We start from the raw sequence: 21,901 nt of genomic DNA on the forward strand, positions 1-21,901 counted from the left end.
GATGCAGAAGACATAGCAGAAGACATCGCCGCAGCGAAGAGTGCAGTGGAGCAGGCTAACAATACGGTGGCTAATGTTAGCAACGCGCTGGCTCCAATTCAGAAGCAGCTGGAGGAGTGGCAGAAGCAGTACGGAGACTCAAACGCCACCAGCGACGATATCAACAAAGCCCTCAATGATGCCAATACGTCAGGTGCGTGTGAGGAAGATGAGTGAGCATGAGTGATCTTGACTTGCTTTCACATCAACTCCAAAGTGTTTGTGTGTACCTGCAGTGGCGGCGCTGAGCGACACTCTTCCTCAGCTGATGGAGAAGTTGGATCGTCTGCAGAACACCTCATTTCAGCCATCCAACATCTCCGACAGCATCCAGAGAATCCGCCAGCTCATTGAACAGGCTCGCAATGCTGCCAACAAGGTACAGCTCTTCAGACGTCTCAAAGTCTCCCCAGTTTTCCTCCGCAGTGACTCGACTGTCTGTTCTTCAGGTGAGCGTGTCGATGCAGTTTAATGGTAACTCAGGAGTACAAGTGCGGACGCCCAGTAATGTGGCCGACCTGGCAGCCTATTCATCGCTACACATGTACATCAAGCTACCACGTGCCACACGTACACTACGCCAAACTGACTCCACCAAACCCCAGTTTGTCCTCTACCTTGGAAACAAAGATGTAAGCCAACCTCCTCAGCCTAATCTGTACCATTATGATATGTTGCATGTCATGCATTATATAAAGCTGTTTTGAGTTACGCGTGATTAATTATACACCGTATGTAAATATAAACACGTGTTTATAGTCCAAAAAAGATTATATGGCAGTGACACTGGAAGGATCAAAGCTGCGCTGGTACTTCAATGTGGGAGAAGATACAGCGCAGGTGCTAATGACTGAGGACGTGAGCAAGGATTACTTCAACAAAATTGTCCTGGAGAGGTAGGAAACCTGCACACCATCATTACTGACATGTATCTGTTGTGCTTAGACTTCACTGAAATTATATTCTAGCTGTATTTCTACTGTATTTGTGTATTCTTTGTGTGCAGGACTCTACAGTACGGTCAGATGGCAATGTCCACTGACTCAGATGAAACTAAAATATTTAAACAAAGCATGGAGGCAAAAGAAGGAAAAGGCCTGCTCAACTTACCAGCTGAGGAGACTGTGTTTTATGTCGGATCTTATCCCAGCACATTCTCTGTGAGTAAAGCAAAACCCATATCTATGGAGCAGAATATAATAAACAGTTAGGGGTGGGCACTTTTGACTTGAGCCAATCAAGTCATGGGGAAGTTGTGGCCTAATGGTTTGAGATTCGGACTCGTAATCCAAAGGTTGCAAGTTCAAGTCTCGGGCTGGCAGGAATTGTAGAAGTGGGAGTGAATGTAGAGCAAGGCACTGAACCCCCAACTGCTCCACAAGCGCTGCAGCATAAATGGCTGCCCACTGCTCCGGGTGTGTGTTCAGTGTGTGTGTGTTCACTGTGTGTGTGTTCACTGTGTGTGTTCACTGTGTGTGTGTTCACTGCTGTGTATGTGCACTTTGGATGGGATAAATGCAGAGCACGAATTCTTAGTATGGGTTACCATACTGGTCTGTATGTCACGTCACTTGTTTTTTAAGCAAACCCCATACTAAGCACCTGGACCACCCTAACAACTCTTGTATTCAGCAAGGATGCATTAAATACATCAAAAGTGACAGTAAAGATGTTTTTATAATTACAAATATTTGCTATTGTAAATCCTTTCTATTCATTAAAGAATCTTGAAAAAAATGTACCACAGTTTCCACAAAACGATTAAGCAGCACAACTGTTATCAACATCAAAAATAATAATAAATGTTTCTTGAGCAACAAATGAGTATATTAGAATGATTTCTGAAGGATCATGTGACTCTGAAGACTGGAGCAATGATGCTGGAAATATATTAAAATAGAAAACAGTTACTTAAAAAAATATATATATTTTACAATATTAGTGTTTTTACTGTATTTATGAACAAATAAATGCAGCCTTGATAAGCATAAGAGACGTAACATTATAATATAACCCTTATATTTTTCATCGTCATCATTGTCATCGGTTAACATTGGATTTAATTTTTATATTGTAATTACCCTCTTCTAACACTCATTTAAAATTTATTTTTAAAAACACTAATAATTGAATAAGTCGTCCAGTCACAAATAGCACATCATACAAACAGATTGTTTCCAAGCAGCTTCACAGTAATAAATAGAAAGGTAATGTTGCACAGTTCCTCATTTGTAAAACGTCATCCAGTTTCAGCTGTAAATCAGCTCTGCAGAAGCCAATAGTGTGATTATTCAGCTAAAGCCAGTTCAGTGTTGATTCAATTCAGCTCAATAGCATTGTTAGCGTTGCATACATAGACTGTTAAAAAGATGGATGACGCACCTTCATTCACTTCCATTAAAGAAAAGTGAAGTGGCCATTGTCCCAATTTGGCGCGGCCATATTGCGTTGATTTGGGACGAGAGTCTGCACAGTAGAGAGCAAAGTGGAGCCGCATCACGCCAACACTCACGCAGAGTCGATCGCAAACACACGCCCCTGACCCTTTTTTAAATTAGCCTGACTGGTCTGCTGATTTTTCATATCAGAGGCTTCAGTTGGTGCCTCAGTTCGCTCAGAGACGCTGTCAGTCTCAGATGTCAATCATGATTGTCACACTCCCATTTTTTATAGCATCACTTAACTAACTAAAACCAAACTTACTTTAAATTTAATAATTTAGTTTGTCTCACGTCCCATTAGATTACATGGAGAGGGCAGGATTTATGACCTATACTGGGACCAGTCACCTGGGGGTGATTGAAACACGATGGCTGTGATCTCTTTCTCTTTCTCTCAAACACACACAGCCTCCAGTGGATCTGAACATGGCGTCTCCTAACTTCTTCAAGGGCTGCCTGGAGTTATTAAGTCTAAATGAAGAACTAGTCAGCCTCTATAACTTCGAGCAAGCCTTCAAAATGAACACCACAACTGACCTCCCTTGTTCACGGTCAGAGAGCTTTCATTTATTATTTATTAAATCATATATCTGTGTTAACCTCTTTGCGAGAGTGCATTCCTTTTAAAATCTCTTTGTTTGTTTAAACAGGAAAAGGCCAGCAAATACGCCCGAGTGGGTAGTTGACGGAGTGTATTTTGATGGTTCGGGCTATGTTGAGGTTTTGTTCGAAACTGTGAAGGACGACCGTGTGTTTGAGCAGCATGTCAAACTCATCTCTCAAAACGGGATTCTCCTGTTGTTCCAAAGACAGGTGAGACTTGGACTGCAAAACTTAGGATTTGCAATTGTTTGACACGTTATCATGTTAATATCTTTCTTTTTTCTTCTCAGGATAAGTATGTGTGCATAGCTGTGCAAGGAGGTCTTCTGAAAGTCCTCCATAACCTTGAAGGAAAGTTGTCTAGCTTAACTGACCCACAACAAGAGTCCAAAATTAAAATCAGTAATGCTCAGGCGAAATTTGTGAGTAAAATCCTCTATTTATTGTCCTGCCTATCTGCTCATCTCTGTAAGTTTTATGATTTGTGTTTGTTGTTTTCAGTTGGATGTCATCTTTCAACTTTCGAAAAATGAAATGCTAGTGAGGCTAGATCGCCAGAAGGTCTACACGCTTTCCAGCGAAGAGCTCAACTTCTCGGGACGATATTTCCTGGGTGGGGTACCAGATGATCAGATGCCCGAGAGGTGACCATGCAGATATTTCCCCAGAGAAGTCATATCTAGATCCACTTGTGCACAATCTGAACTATCTGTGCATGTCATTGCAGTTTAAAGAGTTTGTTTGGTAAGCGCGGCTCCATAAAGGGCTGCCTCAGGACCATTAAGGCCATGAGAAGCTTTGTTCAAATGAAGACCATGAAGAGTGCAGGGATCAGCTATGGCTGTCCAGATGACCTGCTGGTGAGCATCATCATACTTGTTTTAGTAGGGTTGGGAATCTACATTCAGTTCTGCTCATGGTTCTGGAACATCTGTGTTCTTTTGCGATGAGGCAACACACTTGCATTAACTCAGTTGAGTGTCTGGCTTGATACCAAAATCACTCTGAATCAGATTTATAAGCAGAATTTGTAAATTCCTTCCAGCACATATGACATCTTCTGTATTAAGACACCCGTTTATGTGTGTTTGTGTTGTGTGTCAGTTCACTCGTGAGGCTCGTTTCACCGGAGAAGGATACCTGGGCTTGAAAATGGACGATGTAGTGAATCCAGAAAACTTCTATGCTGGCATCGGCTTCAGAACCGATCAGCAAACCGGGCTCATGTTTTACCGCCAAGGCCAGGTACACATTACAGTTTGACATATCAAATCATATTTTGAGTTTATAACATACAACGTCACTTCTAAATGATGTATTTTAGTGTTTGCTACTAAAGACACTCACATCCGTTGTCTTGGTCCGCTCAGAGTGACAGGTGTCAGGTGCTATTAGACAGCGGCCATGTAGTAGTCAGTACTGAAAAAAATGGAGTCAGGTCTCAGAAGACGTACAACGATGACAACAGTCACTATGTTGCATTTTACCGCACCGGAGATGGGTATGCCACTCTGCGTTTAATATTAATATACAATAAAACTGTGTTTGTGTATGGGGTTGTGACAATTTCTCCCTTTGTTTAGGTTACTTGTGTATATAGATGACGTTCTTGAGAAGCAAGGAGTAATTGTTAGTGCGGCTGACAGCAGGACAGCGCTGCTTTCTGACATTTCTTACGTGGGCGGCACACCGGAGTCACACCGCGGCCTCACTAACCTCACCGGCTGCGTCAGTAACTTCTTCATGAAGAGGTGTGTGATGCACTGAAGACAGTGTTCAAAATACACATGGAGGAAAATCCCAATGAGTGATCGAATAAATTTTGAACGAAAATAAATTTATGAAAGCTTTTTTTCATTTCTACATTGTGTTCATAGAAATAATGAGCCCCAGATTGTAGAAGATATGAAAAAATATCAAGAGGGACACGAATACACATTTGTTTGCCCGTCCTCTTCAGCCCCACTGGAAATACTGGATTCACCACGGCGAAAGAATCCAAAGGTACTATTTTTAAAAATGTAGAAATTTTATTTTACTAAAATCAAAAATTACTGTATAACAACACATTAATCTTTATTTTATTTTAAATATTATATTACTTTGCTAGTATGAACTCATTTTCCGTTAACGCATAAACCATTTATTATTAATAATAAATTATTTTCTTAATAATAGATAATCGTGTTATTTTAACAAGAGCACATGAAATGTGTATCTGTTTTTGACTAAACAGAAGAAGCCTCAAGGAAGTTCGAGAAGTCGGATGGCACGTGACTCCTGTCAGGGTGAGATGTCCGTCCAGGAGGTTGACGCTCATCATTTCAGTGGCTCCTCCCACAGCCATCTGAGATTTGATTCGCTGCCTCAAGCGTTCAGCAAGGCGTGAGTATAAAAACAAACAAACGGAAAAAAAACTCACAGTAAGAAAACACTGTAAAGCAATTACATATAGTTCAGCAGTTATAAATCAAAGTAATATAATGTCCAGTATGAAGAATTTATATTCATTTTGCCATTACATTTAACATTGTTCTTAAATTATTGGTGTCTCTACCAATTCAACTTTTAAGTGAGCGTTAACTGACCAAAAGGTCATCTAAATATAAAAATATGAGAATTTAGCATGAAAATCATTATTATAGGGCCTTTCGCACCACTTTAGTTCCAGAACTAAATGTACAGTACTGGGATGATTTTGCGCGAACTATATCTCAGTACCATTTAATGGGTTTAATACGCACCGACCGTGTATGCTAGAACGTGACTTAAGCCGGTCGACAGCGATGTCATTTGTGCGTGCCATTCAACAACGTTAACAAAGAAGAACCACGTTAACAAGAGGAGGATGGAGGAAGCTGTGATCAGAGCTGTGCTTTTGTTGCATCTCGCGGGTTTCACAATAATGGACATGGAATGTCGACGTATACATAAAGTGATTGAAAGAACTGAAAAGAGGACTAAAAACCTCCAACGACAACTGGCGGTGCCACATTCGCTACTAGTGCCTGCACTTCAGTGTCTGTCCAACTATCGCTGTTCATCACACTTGCGAAATAAGTTGACACAATGTTTACAGTATGTTTAAACGGCGTTTTAAATCATGGTGGGTGAGGGCGTTTTCAAACTCCTCTGGCCACTCAGTGTCTACTTATGTCACGGTTAGTACCAGTTGTGCTGGTTATGCTGCGTTCAAGTCCTCCTGGGAAGTTCGTACTTACGAGTTGACAAGTCGTACTTACGAGTTGACAAGTCGTAATTACGACGTCGGTGTGTTCAAGTCAGTTTAGTCAGCACAAGATGACGGTGTACCTTCTTTTAATAAACAAAAAAAAAAATACAACAGGGTTTGTTAACTCAATGAAGAGCAAAGAATTTGGATCAGGTGTGTTTTGCGTTAATTTTTTTTTTTATAATTTATGAAGCGACTTTAATCTGCAACGCATAAAAACATATTAATGGTTATATTCCAATCCTGTCGATCAATTTCAACGAAAAAATTATCATCAACAACAGATGTAGCATCCATTGATCCATCGATTATGTCATGTTTCTCATTGACATGCCCCCAACTCGGAAACTCTGAGCTTAAAGAAAATTCTGAGTTTCCCCACTCATAATTACGACTTTGTGGTGGCATTCATGTGCGTTTAACTCATAAATGTGATGTATCTGACATGACTTGAACGCACCAATAGACCCTGCTCCGGATTAGGAGCTAATTTGGTTCTCAAAAAAGGCAGTCTGGTACTAAAATCGCACTCAGTTCCTGCTGTGCGAAAACATCAAAAAGTGGGTAGTTCCCGCGATGCGACAGGCCAGTAGGGTATGATCCAGATATGTCCAGTAGGGGAGAGCAGGGGCGAAAGTACCCTTTTTCAGAAAAACATCATTTTAAAAGATAATGTTGTAGACAGAGATATATTTCTGCTGTGGTCAGTAACTCATAAGTGTGGTCTATCAATACCAGGTGGTATTTTGTAGAAATGTAGAAAGGCTTCAGTATAATTTCAATTTGAACATAAGTTGCACATTGTTACTTTTGACCCCATCGGTTGGGACGAAAGTAACACGCAGGTGGGTTAAAAGTAACACAACAATATAAGCTAGATTTATTTTCTGTTACTCTTATTTTTATTAAGTATACCTGACTATGACCTTGTAAATATGTAACTGCAAACATATTCTGTCTTTTATTTTTGTAAAAAAAATTATTAAATTACATATTTATATTTATATTTTTATTTTAAATTTAAGTTTCATCAAATGTCTCAAAACCCGACTGTACAAACTTAATTTTTTTATTTCAGTGTATTTTTATAAAACATTTTTTCAACAGAATGAACAATATAATAATTAAATTACATTGGCATAATATAAATTCTAAACATAATGTAACAGTAGGCCTATTCATGTTTCCATCCAGTTGTTTTTATGCATAAATTCAAAATGTGCATTAAAACATCTGGAAACACTGCAAATTCATAGCTGGAGGTGTAAAAGCTAAGGTATGGCTAAAACCTAAATATAACTAAGGTAAATGCGAGGTAGGAGCTGCCCAGATGTTCCTCTATGTCCAGAAACGCTCTCTCATAAACATCTGGATAAAACCAGACCACTGTTTGTCTTTCTGACCCTCACTCAGACATATTCTTTTGGTATAATATGACATAAACATTTTAATAAATGATGCAAAAGACAGAAATTCACAGAATAGCATGTACCAGAACAAAATAAATACTTCTTGTCACTGTAGCAGGACAAAAGTAACAACTGTTACTTTCGTCCCGACAGGAACTCTTGGCATTTAAACCTGATTTACTTTTATACTAAAAAACTTTGATAATGCAAACTTTAGGATGTGTTAAACCCACTAATATGGACCACAAATGCCAAAATGTTAAACTCCGTCTGCAGGCCGCACATCTCTGTGGGTGTGCGTGTGAACTCCTCGAGTGGACTGATTTTCCACGTGGCGGGAGTGAAAGGCCAGAGGACCATGACTCTCTCGGTGTTCGATGGCCATCTGATGCTGACAGTCAACGGTGGAAAGAGGAAGACCAGCATACGCAGCAAAAAGAAATACAACGATGGCCTGTGGCACACGGTTCGTATGTGGACGAGTCATGATTTTAGACATATATTTGCGTTTCCCAGATTTCTTATTTTGTCCATGAACTGTTGCAGGTGTTTGTGAGGGTGGAGTCTGACAGGGCCTCTCTGACAGTGGACGGCATCGACCCTCAGAGGAAGATGGTGAAGAGCGGAGGGAAGAGTGTGTTCGGTGCTCCTCTCTATATCGGTGGACTTCCCTCGGACCACAGCGCAGCTACAGTAAACACAGTCTTATACATACTCTGTTCAAAACGAGTGAACTGCCTTGTTGTCTGCTGCTTCTATAGTGGCTGAAATGAAATGCTCTACATGGGCAATAAGAGAACAAGAGGCTGATGTTAGTATTGATCTTAGCAAGTGTGCACAGATGTTGGATTACATTGACTGTTCGTTGCATTTTTTCCCCTTTACAAATGTTTTATTTCACTTGAACCAAAATCACGTTTTATTTTAATAAGATGACACACAAATACACATATTTATATTACAATTATATATTTTTATTTACTAAATAATCACAGTATTTCCATAGGAATTTGACGTTAGCATGAAAAATGATAAGTAAATGTTTTTTAATTACACTGAACATTTCTTTCTATTTTTTATTTTATTTGAAATACAGGTCTTGATTAACAATGTTTTATTTTACAGACTTTTATATAATTTTATTACATAAAGACTCAATCCAGAATGGATTCTATTAGAGTTTAAATTACTGTTTCTAATCTAGTAATGTCAGGAGAAAGCAGGCTGGATTCAGATGCGGGTAAACTCAAGGCTTTATTCGAAACAGAGGAGAAGAGTCACGGTTCACAGGTTACACTCGCAGTGACAGGATGAGTAGCAGATGAGTCACGTTTCACAGGTTTCACTCGCAGTGACAGGATGAGTAGCAGATGAGTCACGTTTCACAGGTTTCACTCGCAGTGACAGGATGAGTAGCAGATGAGTCACGTTTCACAGGTTTCACTCGCAGTGACAGGATGAGTAGCAGATGAGTCACGTTTCACAGAAGTACGTATAACTGCCGGACCGGAGGGATGAACAGCTGGAAGCTACTAGGAGCTCAAGGCTTGTAAGAACAAGGGCAGAGGAATCAACTAAACACACTGGAGCCTGAGGACAAGACACGACAAGGTGAGTTCAAAGAGCTGCTAGATGATCGGAGCTATTGGTATGAATAACAACAGTCTGACAATAGACAGAGAAACACAGGGAATAATAAAGGGGAAAAAATTAGAAGGACATAGAGAACAGGTGGCGAGCAATTAAGGTTAACAACGGGGAAACAAGGGAGGCGGGGAAAACACAAACAGGCAGACGCGGTGAGCTGTCAAACCATCCCAACACACACACACCCACACCAAAAAGACAGGTGATTAGCCCCGAGACCCGACAGTACCCCCCCTCCCAGGAGCGTCACCTGGCGCTCTAGGAAGGGGCCTACCTCGATGTCGCCGGAAGTCCTCAATCAACGAGCGGTCCAGAATGTCCCGGGACGGCACCCAACACCTCTCCTCTGGACCATACCCCTCCCAGTCCACAAGATACTGAAACCCCCTGCCGCGGCGCCGCTCATCGAGTAATCTCTTAACCGTATAGGTAGGAGATCCATCCACAAGACGGGGGGGTGGGGGGGGGGCGACTGCAAGCAGGATTAAGGGGGGAAGAGAACACAGGCTTGACCCTGGAAACATGAAACACCGGGTGAACCCGACCAAGAGTAGGAGGGAGCTTGAGCCTGATCGCCACCGGACTAACCACCTTGGTGATGCGGAAAGGCCCAATGAATCTGGGTGCCAGCTTACGAGAAGGCACCCGGAGAGGCAGATCCTTGGTAGAGAGCCAAACCCATTGACCACACACATAGGTAGGAGGAGAGGACCGGCGACGATCAGCTGCAGCCTTGGTTCTGTCAGAGGTTTGGACCAAAATCCTCCTGACTCTCTCCCAGGTGCGACGGCAGCGCTGGACGAAAGCCAGGGCGGATGGAACCGCTGCGTCGGGTTCCTGTGATGGGAACAGAGGTGGATTATAACCAACAGCACACTCAAAAGGGGACATACCTGACGCGGCCGCAGGAAGAGTGTTATGGGCGTATTCTGCCCAGGAGAGCTGCTGACACCAGGAACTCGGATTGTTGGATGCTAGACAGCGGAGCATTCTTCCTAGATCCTGGTTGGCCCGCTCACACTGCCCATTGGTCTGAGGATGAAAACCAGATGACAGACTTGCAGAGGCCCCAATCTGTCTACAAAATTCCCTCCAGAACCGGGAGACGAACTGGGGACCCCTATCTGAAACCACATCCACCGGTAACCCGTGGAGACGGAAGACATGATCCACCACCAGTTGGGCGGTCTCCCGGGCGGAGGGTAGCTTGGGCAGGGGAATAAAATGAACCGCTTTGGAAAAGCGATCCACCACCGTGAGAACTACAGTGTTTCCCTTCGACGGAGGAAGCCCAGAGACGAAATCAAGGGCAATATGTGACCAAGGACGGGAAAGGATAGGGAGAGGATGCAGTAGACCATCAGGAGGGCGATTGACAGGCTTACTTTGGGCACATGTGGGGCAGGCCAACACAAACTGTCTAACATCTGCAGCCATAGTAGGCCACCAACAACGCTGTCGGATGGCAGACAACGTTCTCCGAATACCTGGATGGCAGACTAACGTGGATGAGTGACCCCACTCAAGGACCTCAGAGCGCAGCCGGCACCGGCAACCTGCCCGCCGGGCACTCTCCCGGCACCTGCACCCCTCGACCGGCCTCCTCAACTCGCTGCTCGATACCCCACGAAAGAGCCCCGACCACCACTCCCTCAGGAAGGATGGCCTCGGCCGCAAACTCCCCCCCCGGAGCACCGAACAGGCGAGAGAGGGCATCAGGCTTGGTGTTCTTTGATCCCGGCCGGTACGAGAGGGTGAAGTTGAATCTGGCAAAGAAGAGCGCCCAGCGGGCCTGACGCGAGCTCAGCCTCTTGGCCGAACAGATGTATTAAAGGTTCTTGTGATCCGTCCAGACCAAGAAGGGCTGCGCTGACCCCTCCAACCAATGACGCCACTCACCCAAGGCCAATCGTACCGCCAGCAGCCCTCTGTTGCCGATGTCATAGTTACGTTCAGCAGGGCTGAGACGACGAGAGAAGAATGCACAAGGATGAACCTTCCCATCATGGCGGGAACGCTGAGATAGAACTGCGCCAACCCCAATGTCCGAAGCATCAACCTCGACAATGAACTGGGCCTCCGGATCTGGAACCATCAGAACAGGTGCAGAGACAAAACGGGACTTTAAAATGTCAAAGGCTACCTGCGCTTCCCGGTTCCACCTGAAGGACACCTTAGTGGAGGTTAAGGCTGTCAGCGGTGCAGCGATCTGACCAAAATTCCGGATGTAACGCCGGTAGAAGTTGGCAAAACCCAGGAAACGCTGCAGAGCCTTCCGGGAGTCAGGGACCGGCCACTGGGCAACAGCTTCAATCTTAGCGGGATCAGGCTTGATCCCCTCCGTAGAAATAATATGGCCAAGGAACGTAACAGACTCAGCGTGGAATTCGCACTTCTCCGCCTTGACAAACAACTGGTTCTCTAGTAACCGCTGGAGAACCCATCTGACATGCTGGGTGTGTAATTGGAGAGAAGACGGCTGGAGCACTGGTCAGACCAAACGCAAGAACCAAGTACTCGTAGTGTCCCGAAGGGGTGTTAAATGCCGTCTTCCACTCATCCCCCTCCCGAATGCGCACCAAGTGGTAGGCGTTGCGCAGTTCTAACTTGGTGAAGACCCGAGCTCCCTGTAATAATTCAAAAGCAGAAGACATTAAAGGTAGGGGGTACCTGTTCTTGATAGTAATGTCATTCAAACCTCTGTAATCAATACAAGGCCGCAGGGAGCCGTCCTTCTTCTGAACAAAGAAAAACCCTGCACCAGCGGGAGAGGAGGAATGGCGGATGAGCCCAGCCTGAAGTGACTCACGTATGTACTTGTCCATGGCCTCTCTCTCAGGACCTGAAAGGGAATATAAACGACCCTTAGGCGGAGAAGAGCCCGGGAGGAGATCAATGGCACAGTCGTAAGGGCGATGCGGAGGTAGCGAGGTGGCCTGGGCCTTACTGAAGACCGCCCGAAGATCATAGTACTCCGCCGGAACACCAGTCAGGTCAGAGGGATCCTCCTGAGGAACACAAGACACAGAGACAGGACAAAAAGCAGCACCCAAACATGACACGTGACAAGACTGACTCCAGGCTAAAACAGAATTACTGACCCAATCAATGTGGGGATTGTGCTTGTGCAACCATGGGTGTCCCAGAATTAAAGGAGCCTTAGGGGAATCAATAATAAACAGTTCAATCCGCTCATGATGACTGCCAGCAATATGGAGGTCTATCTTGGGAGTGACGTGGGTGATGGTGGTAAGGGGACGGCCAGCTAATGACCATGCTGAAACGGGACTAACTAAAGGAACAAGCGGGATTCTCCAACGTTGAGCAGAGGCAGCATCAAGGAAGTTCCCCTCAGCCCCTGAGTCCACAAGGGCGAGTCCAGTGTGTAAACGACTCTGGAAGGAGAGTTGGAACGGCAGCTGAGTGCGTGCTGCAGGAGAGCTTGAGCTGAGAACCGTGCCCACCAGAACTCTCCGCCTCACTGGTGGGCCCTGGCTTTTAACGGGCACTGAAGGGTGAAGTGGCCTCCCTTGCCGCAGTATAGACACGCCCCTGACGACAGACGCTCCTAGGAGTGTAAGGACGTAAGCCACCTTGGTCTCTTCATTTGCGTAACGCCGGGGCTGCAGAGAAAACACCAGCGAGCATTGGGAGAGAAACGCTTGACAGGCGTTAGGATCGCCATCGTAGACCGGCGGATTGTTGGCATGGGGTTCGGACTCGTGTGACATACCGGTGTGAGGAACGGGCCCCCGGCTCGTTGCCTCTCGCTGAAGATCGTCCACCCGTGTGAGGAGTTCGGAGACTCGGGCACTGAGAACGTCCACATCCTGCGCGGTGGTGTTGAGCTGGGTGGCATGCTGCCCTAACAACACTCCCTGTTGAACGAGAGCCGAGCGAAGCGGATCAGATCCCGCTGAATCCATAATCTGGTCAGACCGTTCTGTCAGGAGAAAGCAGGCTGGATTCAGATGCGGGTAAACTCAAGGCTTTATTCGAAACAGAGGAGAAGAGTCACGGTTCACAGGTTACACTCGCAGTGACAGGATGAGTAGCAGATGAGTCACGTTTCACAGGTTTCACTCGCAGTGACAGGATGAGTAGCAGATGAGTCACGTTTCACAGAAGTACGTATAACTGCCGGACCGGAGGGATGAACAGCTGGAAGCTACTAGGAGCTCAAGGCTTGTAAGAACAAGGGCAGAGGAATCAACTAAACACACTGGAGCCTGAGGACAAGACATGACAAGGTGAGTTCAAAGAGCTCATTAGAAGGACATAGAGAACAGGTGGCGAGCAATTAAGGTTAACAACGGGGAAACAAGGGAGGCGGGGAAAACACAAACAGGCAGACGCGGTGAGCTGTCAAACCATCCCAACACACACACACCCACACCAAAAAGACAGGTGATTAGCCCTGAGACCCGACAAGTAATGCAATATTAAAATAAGCACACACAGAATTTTTTTTTTATTAGATTAAACTATTTTTATTGCTAAAAAAATAATTATTTTAGTAAGACCTCATACATTTTTATTTTATTGTATTATTTTGTTAGCATTTAATCATTATTGTAATATACTGTAAGCATGTTTTTTATTTTAAAATAGTATATTGTTTTATATTACAGTATTTTGCTAGTATGAAATCATATTCCATTGGCGCATAGATAGTTTCTTTTAATATTATCTAATTTTCTTCATAATAAAGTGGATATTTTAATAATATTATCTGCGTGGAACTTCAAGAAGTCGAGTTTTATTTTGAATATTAATAGGCCACGATTTTTTCCACTGAACTCAATGCAATGCATTTTGAAACTGGCTCATCCATTAAGGATATATTTAATGATAATGATAGAAGACAGCATAATAAAGTTTGGAGCAGCCTTCAGTTCAGGAGTGCACTCGTGATACCCTAACAAGCTGTTTTGGTGGGCAGCTCTCTGTGTTCTGGATGGTACCTGTCTGAACATAATCACAGAGACATATCTTTGTGACGTTGACTTTTCTGTCTTTCTTTGCGTTCCTATCTTTCAGGCTGGTTTTGTTGGCTGTGTGCGGGATCTGAGTCTGAACGAGGTGCCGTCACAGAGCCCCTCTCACAGCGTGGGAGTGATACCCTGTTACCAGCAGCCCCTCCAGCCCGGGGTTTACTTCTCCAGCCAGGGAGGATATCTGACCATCGGTGAGCCAGTCAATCAAACGCTTCAGAGTGAATTCAGACAGATGCTGTACAGCACACTTTGTTTATTGCTCCTCTCTGTCATGCTAGACGAATCGCTGGTGTTGGCCCGGGACCTCGAGATCCAGCTGGAAGTGCGTCTGGTTTCGGACTCGGGACTCCTGCTGCACGCTGGAGCCAAGAAAACTCAACAGCTGAGTCTCTATCTGAACCAGGGCCAGGTGACACACATGCACTCACATATACACATGCAATAACTCAACATGGAAGTCATATAGGCTCGGTGGTGCTGCCTAAGGTCAGTGTCAGTTTGAAGTGTCTGTCTGTTCTCTGCAGGTGACTGTGTTGGTGAACAGCGGCAGTGGAGAGTTTTCAGTCAGTCTCACACCAGAAGAGTCTCTCTGTGACGGAGTTTGGCACACTATTGCAAGTGAGTCTTTAAAAACACTAACAATCACACTGCACTTAACCAGTTTGTGGTCTTTGTTTTTTTTTTTTTTTTTGGAAACCTAAGACATTTAAATTTAATATCATTATTAGCATTAGTAACTTTACTTGGCTCTCAGTTTAACACCTTAAATAATTAGTTAAAAAGAATGCGATTTAACTATTTTAACGCAGTTAACGCACTGGCCCCGCCCTCCAGACCTGTACGTCATCTTACATTTCACACAGTGGACTGTTGACATATGATGCAGGGCAACAACTCAATAAGTAAAATAAAAAAAAGCAGCAAAATTCAAGATACTGGGGCAGAAAATAACCCGTATGAGTTTTTGTCTCATATTTATATCACATGAGTAGTGAAAGCAATATCAGACGAGTGCTGTTTATGTCCGAATACCACGAGTCCAAATGGATTTTATACAACAGTTCAGTAAACAAGAAGTTAATATTGTTATATTTTAAACACAATGTTGTGTCTTTTTGCTCAATTTTGCCAACGTGTTTTGAACAAATCGTGTGAATCAACGTAAAACTCGCAAAGACATTTACCGCCACCTGCTGGCAGTTTTACTTTCTTCTTTAGAGTGTAATTTTATTTATTTGAAATAGTTAAATAGACAACTAAAAAAAAAGACATTAAAGGGATAGAACAACATATTTTATGTTTCATGGCCTGGAAACCATAACGGTGTCCCTTTAGGCCGTTGTAGCCTAAACGTTTATGTGTATTAAATTTTATGGTGACTTAAATTGAAAAAAAAAAAATTCTAAACCTACTATTGTGATGTCTACTTGATTTTTTTCTCTTATAACACAATAATAGCTTGAAATGATCTTTTGTGGGTATTTTACCACAGCCAATTTTATTTTGCAATAAATTAGATTAATTTATTGCCACACCAGCTAATTAGATTGAACATTTTAATCGACTGATGGTTATAGTTAAAATATAAATTGCATTTTTGTGATTTTAGTTGTGAAGAAGAGCAATGTCATCCAGCTACACGTGGATGCGGCGAGTGAACATGGAGTGGGTCCCAAACCCAGCAGATCAAATGGGGGCAAAGAGACCGTTTATCTGGGCGGCGTGCCAGGTATGAAATCTCAACGCTACCAAATCTATATTTATAATTCCTGTCAAGTACAATTATTAAAGCTAAATGAATGGAATCTTACATTGAAATAAATGAGGTGCGATTCTCATAAGCCTGTGGTCGTCTTGTGTGCAGAGACCATAGCGGTGCCAGGTCTCCCGTCCACCGTCCTCTCTTCCCACGGATGTGTGAGGAGAACCGTCCTGAACCACAGGCCTGTCATGCTGTCCAAACCTCTGTCAGTGTCTGGATCTGTGGGGACGCAGGGCTGCCCTGCACTATAGACCTCAGCTGCATTAACCCTACTTACTCTTCTCACACTATCAAATCAGCAGGTGGTGGGTTTGCTTAGCGTTTAATTTAAACTGATATTTATCTTTACTTTCATACCTGTGTAGGTAGTTTCACTAAAAAGCACTGTAAGTGCCGATACGCCACTGATAAACTATAATGTTCAGAACGGCAGGGACCAGAGGAATAGAGATCGTTCCAGGTTTAATTAGTACATTTCATTGATACAATCATATATGACCATTAAATATTTAGTTGTATAAAAACACTGGAGGGCAATTGAATGTGGATTTCCCATGTGCCATAGGGATTCATTGTGTGTATTATGTAAAATCACTGGAGTTGAAAACTCAAGAAATATTATTTTTGTCACTTGATATTTTGTCAGATTCCCTCAGCTGTATTTTTAAATAGCAATAAACATTTCCTTTATGTTTTGTCACTGATTTCATGCTGATCGACTTCACAGATGCACAAGCTGGAATTACAGCTTCAGTTGTTTAATAGTGTAGCTTTGGACATACAAAACATGCGTGGATCAATAAGAGTACAGGCAAACAACCCAAACTAGCATGGGACTAACACTTTAGAGAGACGACGGTGTTCAGAAGCTTGTTCTAATCCAAGCTCATGTCCTCGTCATCATCTTTCTTGTCTTTGGGCTCGCCGTCATCGGTCTTGCTATCACTGCCCTCCATGGCCTTGGCAAACGCCTCCACATCTGAACACCAGGACAAAGCAAATGAGTGCTTGTGGGTAGCAAACATGAAGTAGTTTTTACTAATAGCGAAAACTGAATTCAGGATATGCACTTTCCTGTATAAGTTCATATAAATTTTGAATTCAGATTCTATGTTGCTGATTTATAAGCCGCACATCTCACCTCCTTTATTAGCTGCGTCCACTGCTTCAGAGGGCAGACCAAACTGGTTCATGAGAGGGCCGAGCTGACCCGAGGCCAGAGCACTGCTGAACATACTCATCGCCTGCAGACACACACACACAGCAGGTTCACATCAAAGCTGAATAAATGCACAAGCCCAAGACAAACATTTATGGAGAATCCCACAAATTGCTTCTGTACATCACTACATATACCTGGTAAAAGTTCATAAAATAAACAACAAAATGCCATAATTCACTGATGAAAACTTGGTCTTCTGTGAAGCAATGTTTTCAGCTAACATTTAGCAGAATGGTCTTTTAAAACCACTTCAAATACGGCTCACGCAATCATAAAGGACTGTAACTACCCTTTTATAATTCACCATGAACTTATTTTACCATTTTATGATGGGTGGCAACCAGCATTAAGAGGAATTGTTGACCCATAAATGAAAATGGTGGCATTATGCCTCATGTCATTCCAAAACATAAACATAAAAGCAGATATTTTGAAGAATGCTGGTCATTTAACTGTTGATGGTCCCCATTGACTTCCATAGTATTTCTTTCCCTTCTTTGAAAGTCATTGGGGACCAACAACTGTTCGGTTCTTAAAATTATCTTCTTTTGTGTTCAAAGAAATTCAAATAGGGTTGAAACGACATGAGGGTGAGTGATTGATGACTATTTAAATTTTTGGGTGAACTATTTGTAACCCATTGGTGCTACTCACATGGAAGTCAAAAATGACTTCAATGTTGTTGTTTTTATTTCAGTGAAATGAATGCATTATATATTTCGATGCATTATTTATATATATATATATATATATATATATATATATATTAAGTGTTGCTTATTTACTATTTTGTATTTTAGGGGATTTTATGGTACTTTACTTTTTACCTTTAATAATGTCCATATTTTCTGTGTTTTGCCAAAACCTTTACCAAGTTTCATATAACTCTGAACAGCACCACAGGGCTAAAGTTTTTCAGTTTTTTCTTTCATAATTTGATTTTGGTAAATTATAATGAATCCCATTAGATTCAGTTTGACCCACAACAAAATTCTACCAGGAATTTGAACATAATACGGTTATCATCAAGAACAGCCACTGATTTGAGGGCATTCTGAGCATGAGTGTGACCTGCTGGAACTGTGGAGAGGTCAGAGTGTTCTGGATCTCTTCGGCGCTCTGCGGGAGCGACTCTCCTGACGGCAGGTATGGCAGCAGTCTCTGCTGCACTTCAGCGTTAGCCAGAATAGGAGCCATGACATCAGGGGTCAACACACTCGCCAAATCCACTGCAGAGGAGCAATGCACAGTGTATTAGAGAATGGGATACAGCCGGCATCAGCTATAGAAAAATCCATATCGGTCAATCTCTAAAAGGAACATCAGTTGTCAGAGTCTCACCTCCCGGCCCCTCTGCGGCCATGGCAGGCACGTTCATGGTGGCCAGGATGCTCTGGAGGTCACTCAGCTGGATGGGCTGCGTGCTGGAGGGGGCTCCCGCAGGCACGGAGGGAGTCTGGGCAGCAGGGGTGGTGGGGGTCACCGTGGGAGAGCTGGTGGAGGTAGCAGCAGGGGTGACGGGTGTGGTGGGAGCCTGGGTGGAGCTGGGACGGGCGGCCGATGCAGAGGAGGGAGTGACTGCTGCCGATTGGCTGCGGGAGCTGTGTATACAGGAGAGGGATAATAAATCAAATCAGTAAGATGTGTGAACAAAGCAGCAGAAATAAGCACGGAGAACTCAAAAGATGTACCTTGAGGTTGAGCTGCTGGCAGCGGGACCTCCACTGCCCAAAAGACCGGCCAGACCTGGACCAGCCAGAGCACCTTTAGTGAAAAAGAACAATCCTTACCGACTTCAAACTTCTATACTTATTTATCTGCAATATGGCCCGGTTCAAATAGCATTTACAATCATGGACATAGAATATTACTTTAAAATAAAGAGCTAGTAATAAAACTCACCAAGTCCACCCAGTCCTGTTGGTCCAATCAGCTGCATGAGTTGATTGTGACTCATATTACCCAAGAGGCTTTGCAGACCACCTTCTCCTTATAGAAAATTACATGGACAAAAGGGAAATTCACTTAGTACTCTTCTTAACAAAGAGTCTGTCCCAAAAATGTCTGCAAGTGTGAGTATTAGGACAGGCCCAAAGTGAGATGCATGTTCTCCATCTTCTGTCACTCACCACCAAGAGCAGAGAGTTCGTGGCCTCCACCTCCTCCGCTGCCCAGAGCGCCTGGCATGGGCGGGTTGTTCAGGTACTCGTTGACTTTGCGACAGTACTCCTCATCTTTATCTGTTTTCGGCTCCTTTAGAGAGATGAGAGATGGAACAGCAAGCACAAAGCTGACTTGAGCCGATCAGGTTTCACAGTTCCCTCTAAGTGCATCACTTTGTTATATTCTGACAAAGCAAATCTAAAATGCTGCATGTCAGCATGCAACGCGAGCATCAGCAATCTTTTACTCACCTGTATCCAAAAGAACAGCCTTTTAGAGCCGGCCTTGAACTTCAGCACATACACGCGTCCTGTAGTGCACTGGTTCACTCGCTTGAACTCACAGTCATCCGGGAATATTATCAGATCCTAAAACACAAGAATCAACAATCAGACTTCGATATATCCATATAAAACATCGTCGTTGCATGCTAGCAGCTCTTACATCCTCCACATTTCCAGAGGTCCTGTCCTTCCAGCAGAAGTGGATGAGAGAGTCGTCTGTCTGCTGGACGTAGACGGTGCCTTTGCGCTTGTCTGGGGTCACTGTGCTGCCCTTCAGGGTCATCTTACCGGCCCTGAACTCCACCAGATATTTACTGGACGAGCTGCGGGAGCCAGACACCAGACTGGGGAACAGAGCTCCAGACGACATCCTCACTGCTGGACAGACAACACAAACAGAGAAAACATTATTTCAGGCTCTTTCTGAATTCACATAAACCGGTTTTATCAAAGAGCTCAGAGCTCAGCTTCATCACGAGTTTGATAAACAACACGAGGCTTACGGATATGAGCACAGTTACTCAGCAAGATTTATTAGCACTCTAGCTAGCTTCGAAAGACACCAACTGGATTGTGTATGTACAAAGATACATTTACATATTAACTTAAGATATAATATAGCACCATAATTAACAGTTTCACCCTCAGGTTGAAGATTGAATCATATGTTTATTGTTTGGCTTCTGAAGCGCTTTACTCAATTAGCATTAGCTGCCATTCAAGCCGTGACTGCGCATTTTGTTGCCGCTGCGTATTTAAACGCATCGCGCTGCGGTAAATCTGACAATAACAAATTGTGATAAAAGTGTATCATACCGGTATTTACGTCAAGTCTTTCGTTGATTCCTGCAGCAGATGTGGGTCTTTTTAAGGATCACTCGCTGAAGAGTTGCAGACAGATGGACTGGTGAAAGTGGCATGAGACTTCCTGTATCCTGTACGTTCGTGCGTAAGGAAGCATTTGATTGGCTGAATAACGTGTCCTTCTCAGCGCCCCTTTCTTTTTGTGCACACTCACCTCATTCGATGCAATATCAACACTGTACATTTTACAATGATGGAAAAAACGCTATTAGTACTTTTTCCAGAGGATATCGTGGCTACGAATTAGTTTTCATGACAGAGAACAAAATGAAATGACACTATTTTGCAGGGAAATTATCATTTCAAGTCATTTGTGTTTTTGGGACCCCAAACATGCATGTGTCATGCTTTCATCAGGTCTGTCAAATTCAGTTTCTGGAGGGCCGGAGCCCTGAAGAGTTTAGTTCCAACCCTGCTCCATTCATGTAGCTTTCAAATAAGCCTGAAGGACTTGATTAGTTGGATCAGGAGTGTTTAATTAGGGTTGATTCTAAACTGCTGTACAGCCCTCCAGGAATTGATTTTAACTCCCCTGTGCTATGTTAGTACAAACCCACATTTCTATGCGTGCAATACATTTATAACATGCATTCAGTATCACTATCGAAATAAATTTTTATTTTTTAAATACCAATATTAAGCCTAACAAAATCTAAAATATTAAACCACAAATACTTCTTCAAAACACACCCAGCAGTGCAGATTTCTTACTTTTAAAGGAATGCAACGGAGAGGTTTTATCAATCTGTTTTTTAATATTCCAAAAGACATGTTCAAACTAAAATTGCAATTAGTAGAATTTGTTCTCATCAGTATGACATCTCCATTAACTCTGTTCAAAAATGAAGTATAACCCCCATCTCACAGAGAAAATACCTTTAGTTTAGACACATCAAAAAAAAAAAAAATCTACAGTATGTGCAGCATTGGAATATACAGACGTTTACACACTGAAAATATGACATCCGGTGAAGAGGAATGCTTATTCCACTTACACAAAGCCGCATAAAAAAAGTCTGTAGTTTAATTGTGGAATATTAGTTTTAGAAAAAAATCTAATGTAAATTAAATACAATACAGGATGCAAAACAAATAGTGTACTGAAAGTTGTGTGCATCGAACAAAGTCTATATTCCCGTTTACGTTTAGTACTCAGACGAGGGGAAAGGGAGTTAGAAAACCAAATCAAATGTCTCGCATATTCAAATGAAACATAAATAGGGAACAAACATCTAAAG

The 21,901-nt window shown here is 43.1% G+C and overlaps 2 protein-coding genes across 4 annotated transcripts in view; one reads left to right on the forward strand and one right to left on the reverse strand.

The window, feature by feature from the left end:
• LOC132117995 (laminin subunit alpha-5-like) overlaps window positions 1-16,825 on the forward strand; it is a 77,919-nt gene extending 61,094 nt beyond the window's left edge. For both annotated transcript variants that reach the window (XM_059527446.1, XM_059527447.1), the window contains exons 59-80: window positions 8-193; window positions 276-418; window positions 489-671; window positions 799-935; window positions 1,046-1,199; window positions 2,889-3,031; window positions 3,131-3,293; window positions 3,374-3,505; window positions 3,585-3,727; window positions 3,811-3,943; window positions 4,188-4,328; window positions 4,454-4,584; window positions 4,667-4,834; window positions 4,961-5,087; window positions 5,320-5,468; window positions 8,001-8,190; window positions 8,271-8,417; window positions 14,412-14,559; window positions 14,647-14,777; window positions 14,893-14,986; window positions 15,978-16,097; window positions 16,233-16,825. In XM_059527446.1, coding sequence (XP_059383429.1) covers window positions 8-193; window positions 276-418; window positions 489-671; window positions 799-935; window positions 1,046-1,199; window positions 2,889-3,031; window positions 3,131-3,293; window positions 3,374-3,505; window positions 3,585-3,727; window positions 3,811-3,943; window positions 4,188-4,328; window positions 4,454-4,584; window positions 4,667-4,834; window positions 4,961-5,087; window positions 5,320-5,468; window positions 8,001-8,190; window positions 8,271-8,417; window positions 14,412-14,559; window positions 14,647-14,777; window positions 14,893-14,986; window positions 15,978-16,097; window positions 16,233-16,381 — 3,212 coding nt within the window. In that variant the 3' untranslated portion in view covers window positions 16,382-16,825. The remainder of the gene's footprint in view (window positions 1-7; window positions 194-275; window positions 419-488; window positions 672-798; window positions 936-1,045; window positions 1,200-2,888; window positions 3,032-3,130; window positions 3,294-3,373; window positions 3,506-3,584; window positions 3,728-3,810; window positions 3,944-4,187; window positions 4,329-4,453; window positions 4,585-4,666; window positions 4,835-4,960; window positions 5,088-5,319; window positions 5,469-8,000; window positions 8,191-8,270; window positions 8,418-14,411; window positions 14,560-14,646; window positions 14,778-14,892; window positions 14,987-15,977; window positions 16,098-16,232) is intronic.
• Window positions 16,826-16,867: 42 nt separating this feature from the next.
• Window positions 16,868-20,739, reverse strand: LOC132117996 (proteasomal ubiquitin receptor ADRM1). Of its 2 annotated transcripts, XM_059527449.1 has the most exons (10): window positions 20,616-20,739; window positions 19,960-20,174; window positions 19,767-19,883; window positions 19,482-19,605; window positions 19,255-19,341; window positions 19,044-19,116; window positions 18,694-18,953; window positions 18,424-18,581; window positions 17,272-17,374; window positions 16,868-17,109 (listed from the first exon to the last, which is right to left on the reverse strand). In XM_059527449.1, exons 2-10 carry the CDS (start codon window positions 20,167-20,169, stop codon window positions 17,006-17,008), a joined length of 1,236 nt encoding a protein of 411 aa, XP_059383432.1. In that variant the 5' UTR covers window positions 20,170-20,174; window positions 20,616-20,739; the 3' UTR covers window positions 16,868-17,005. The 2 variants fall into 2 exon arrangements, with proteins under 2 accessions (XP_059383432.1, XP_059383433.1); XM_059527450.1 differs by lacking the exon at window positions 20,616-20,739 and having other exon boundaries at window positions 19,255-19,338.
• Window positions 20,740-21,901: the final 1,162 nt, after the last annotated feature.

Source organism: Carassius carassius, chromosome 37, assembly GCF_963082965.1.
Source record: "Carassius carassius chromosome 37, fCarCar2.1, whole genome shotgun sequence".
Lineage (NCBI taxonomy): Eukaryota > Metazoa > Chordata > Actinopteri > Cypriniformes > Cyprinidae > Carassius > Carassius carassius.

Excerpts from the sequence above, each read along its gene's own strand:
- LOC132117996 (XM_059527449.1), bottom strand. The coding sequence starts at position 20,169 with ATGTCGTCTGGAGCTCTGTTCCCCAGTCTGGTGTCTGGCTCCCGCAGC. Across the intron at positions 19,884-19,959 it reads CCTCTGGAAATGTGGAGGAT|GATCTGATAATATTCCCGGA; the intron begins GTAAGAGCTGCT and ends CTTGTGTTTTAG. Across the intron at positions 19,117-19,254 it reads AACAGGACTGGGTGGACTTG|GTGCTCTGGCTGGTCCAGGT; the intron begins GTGAGTTTTATT and ends TTTTCACTAAAG.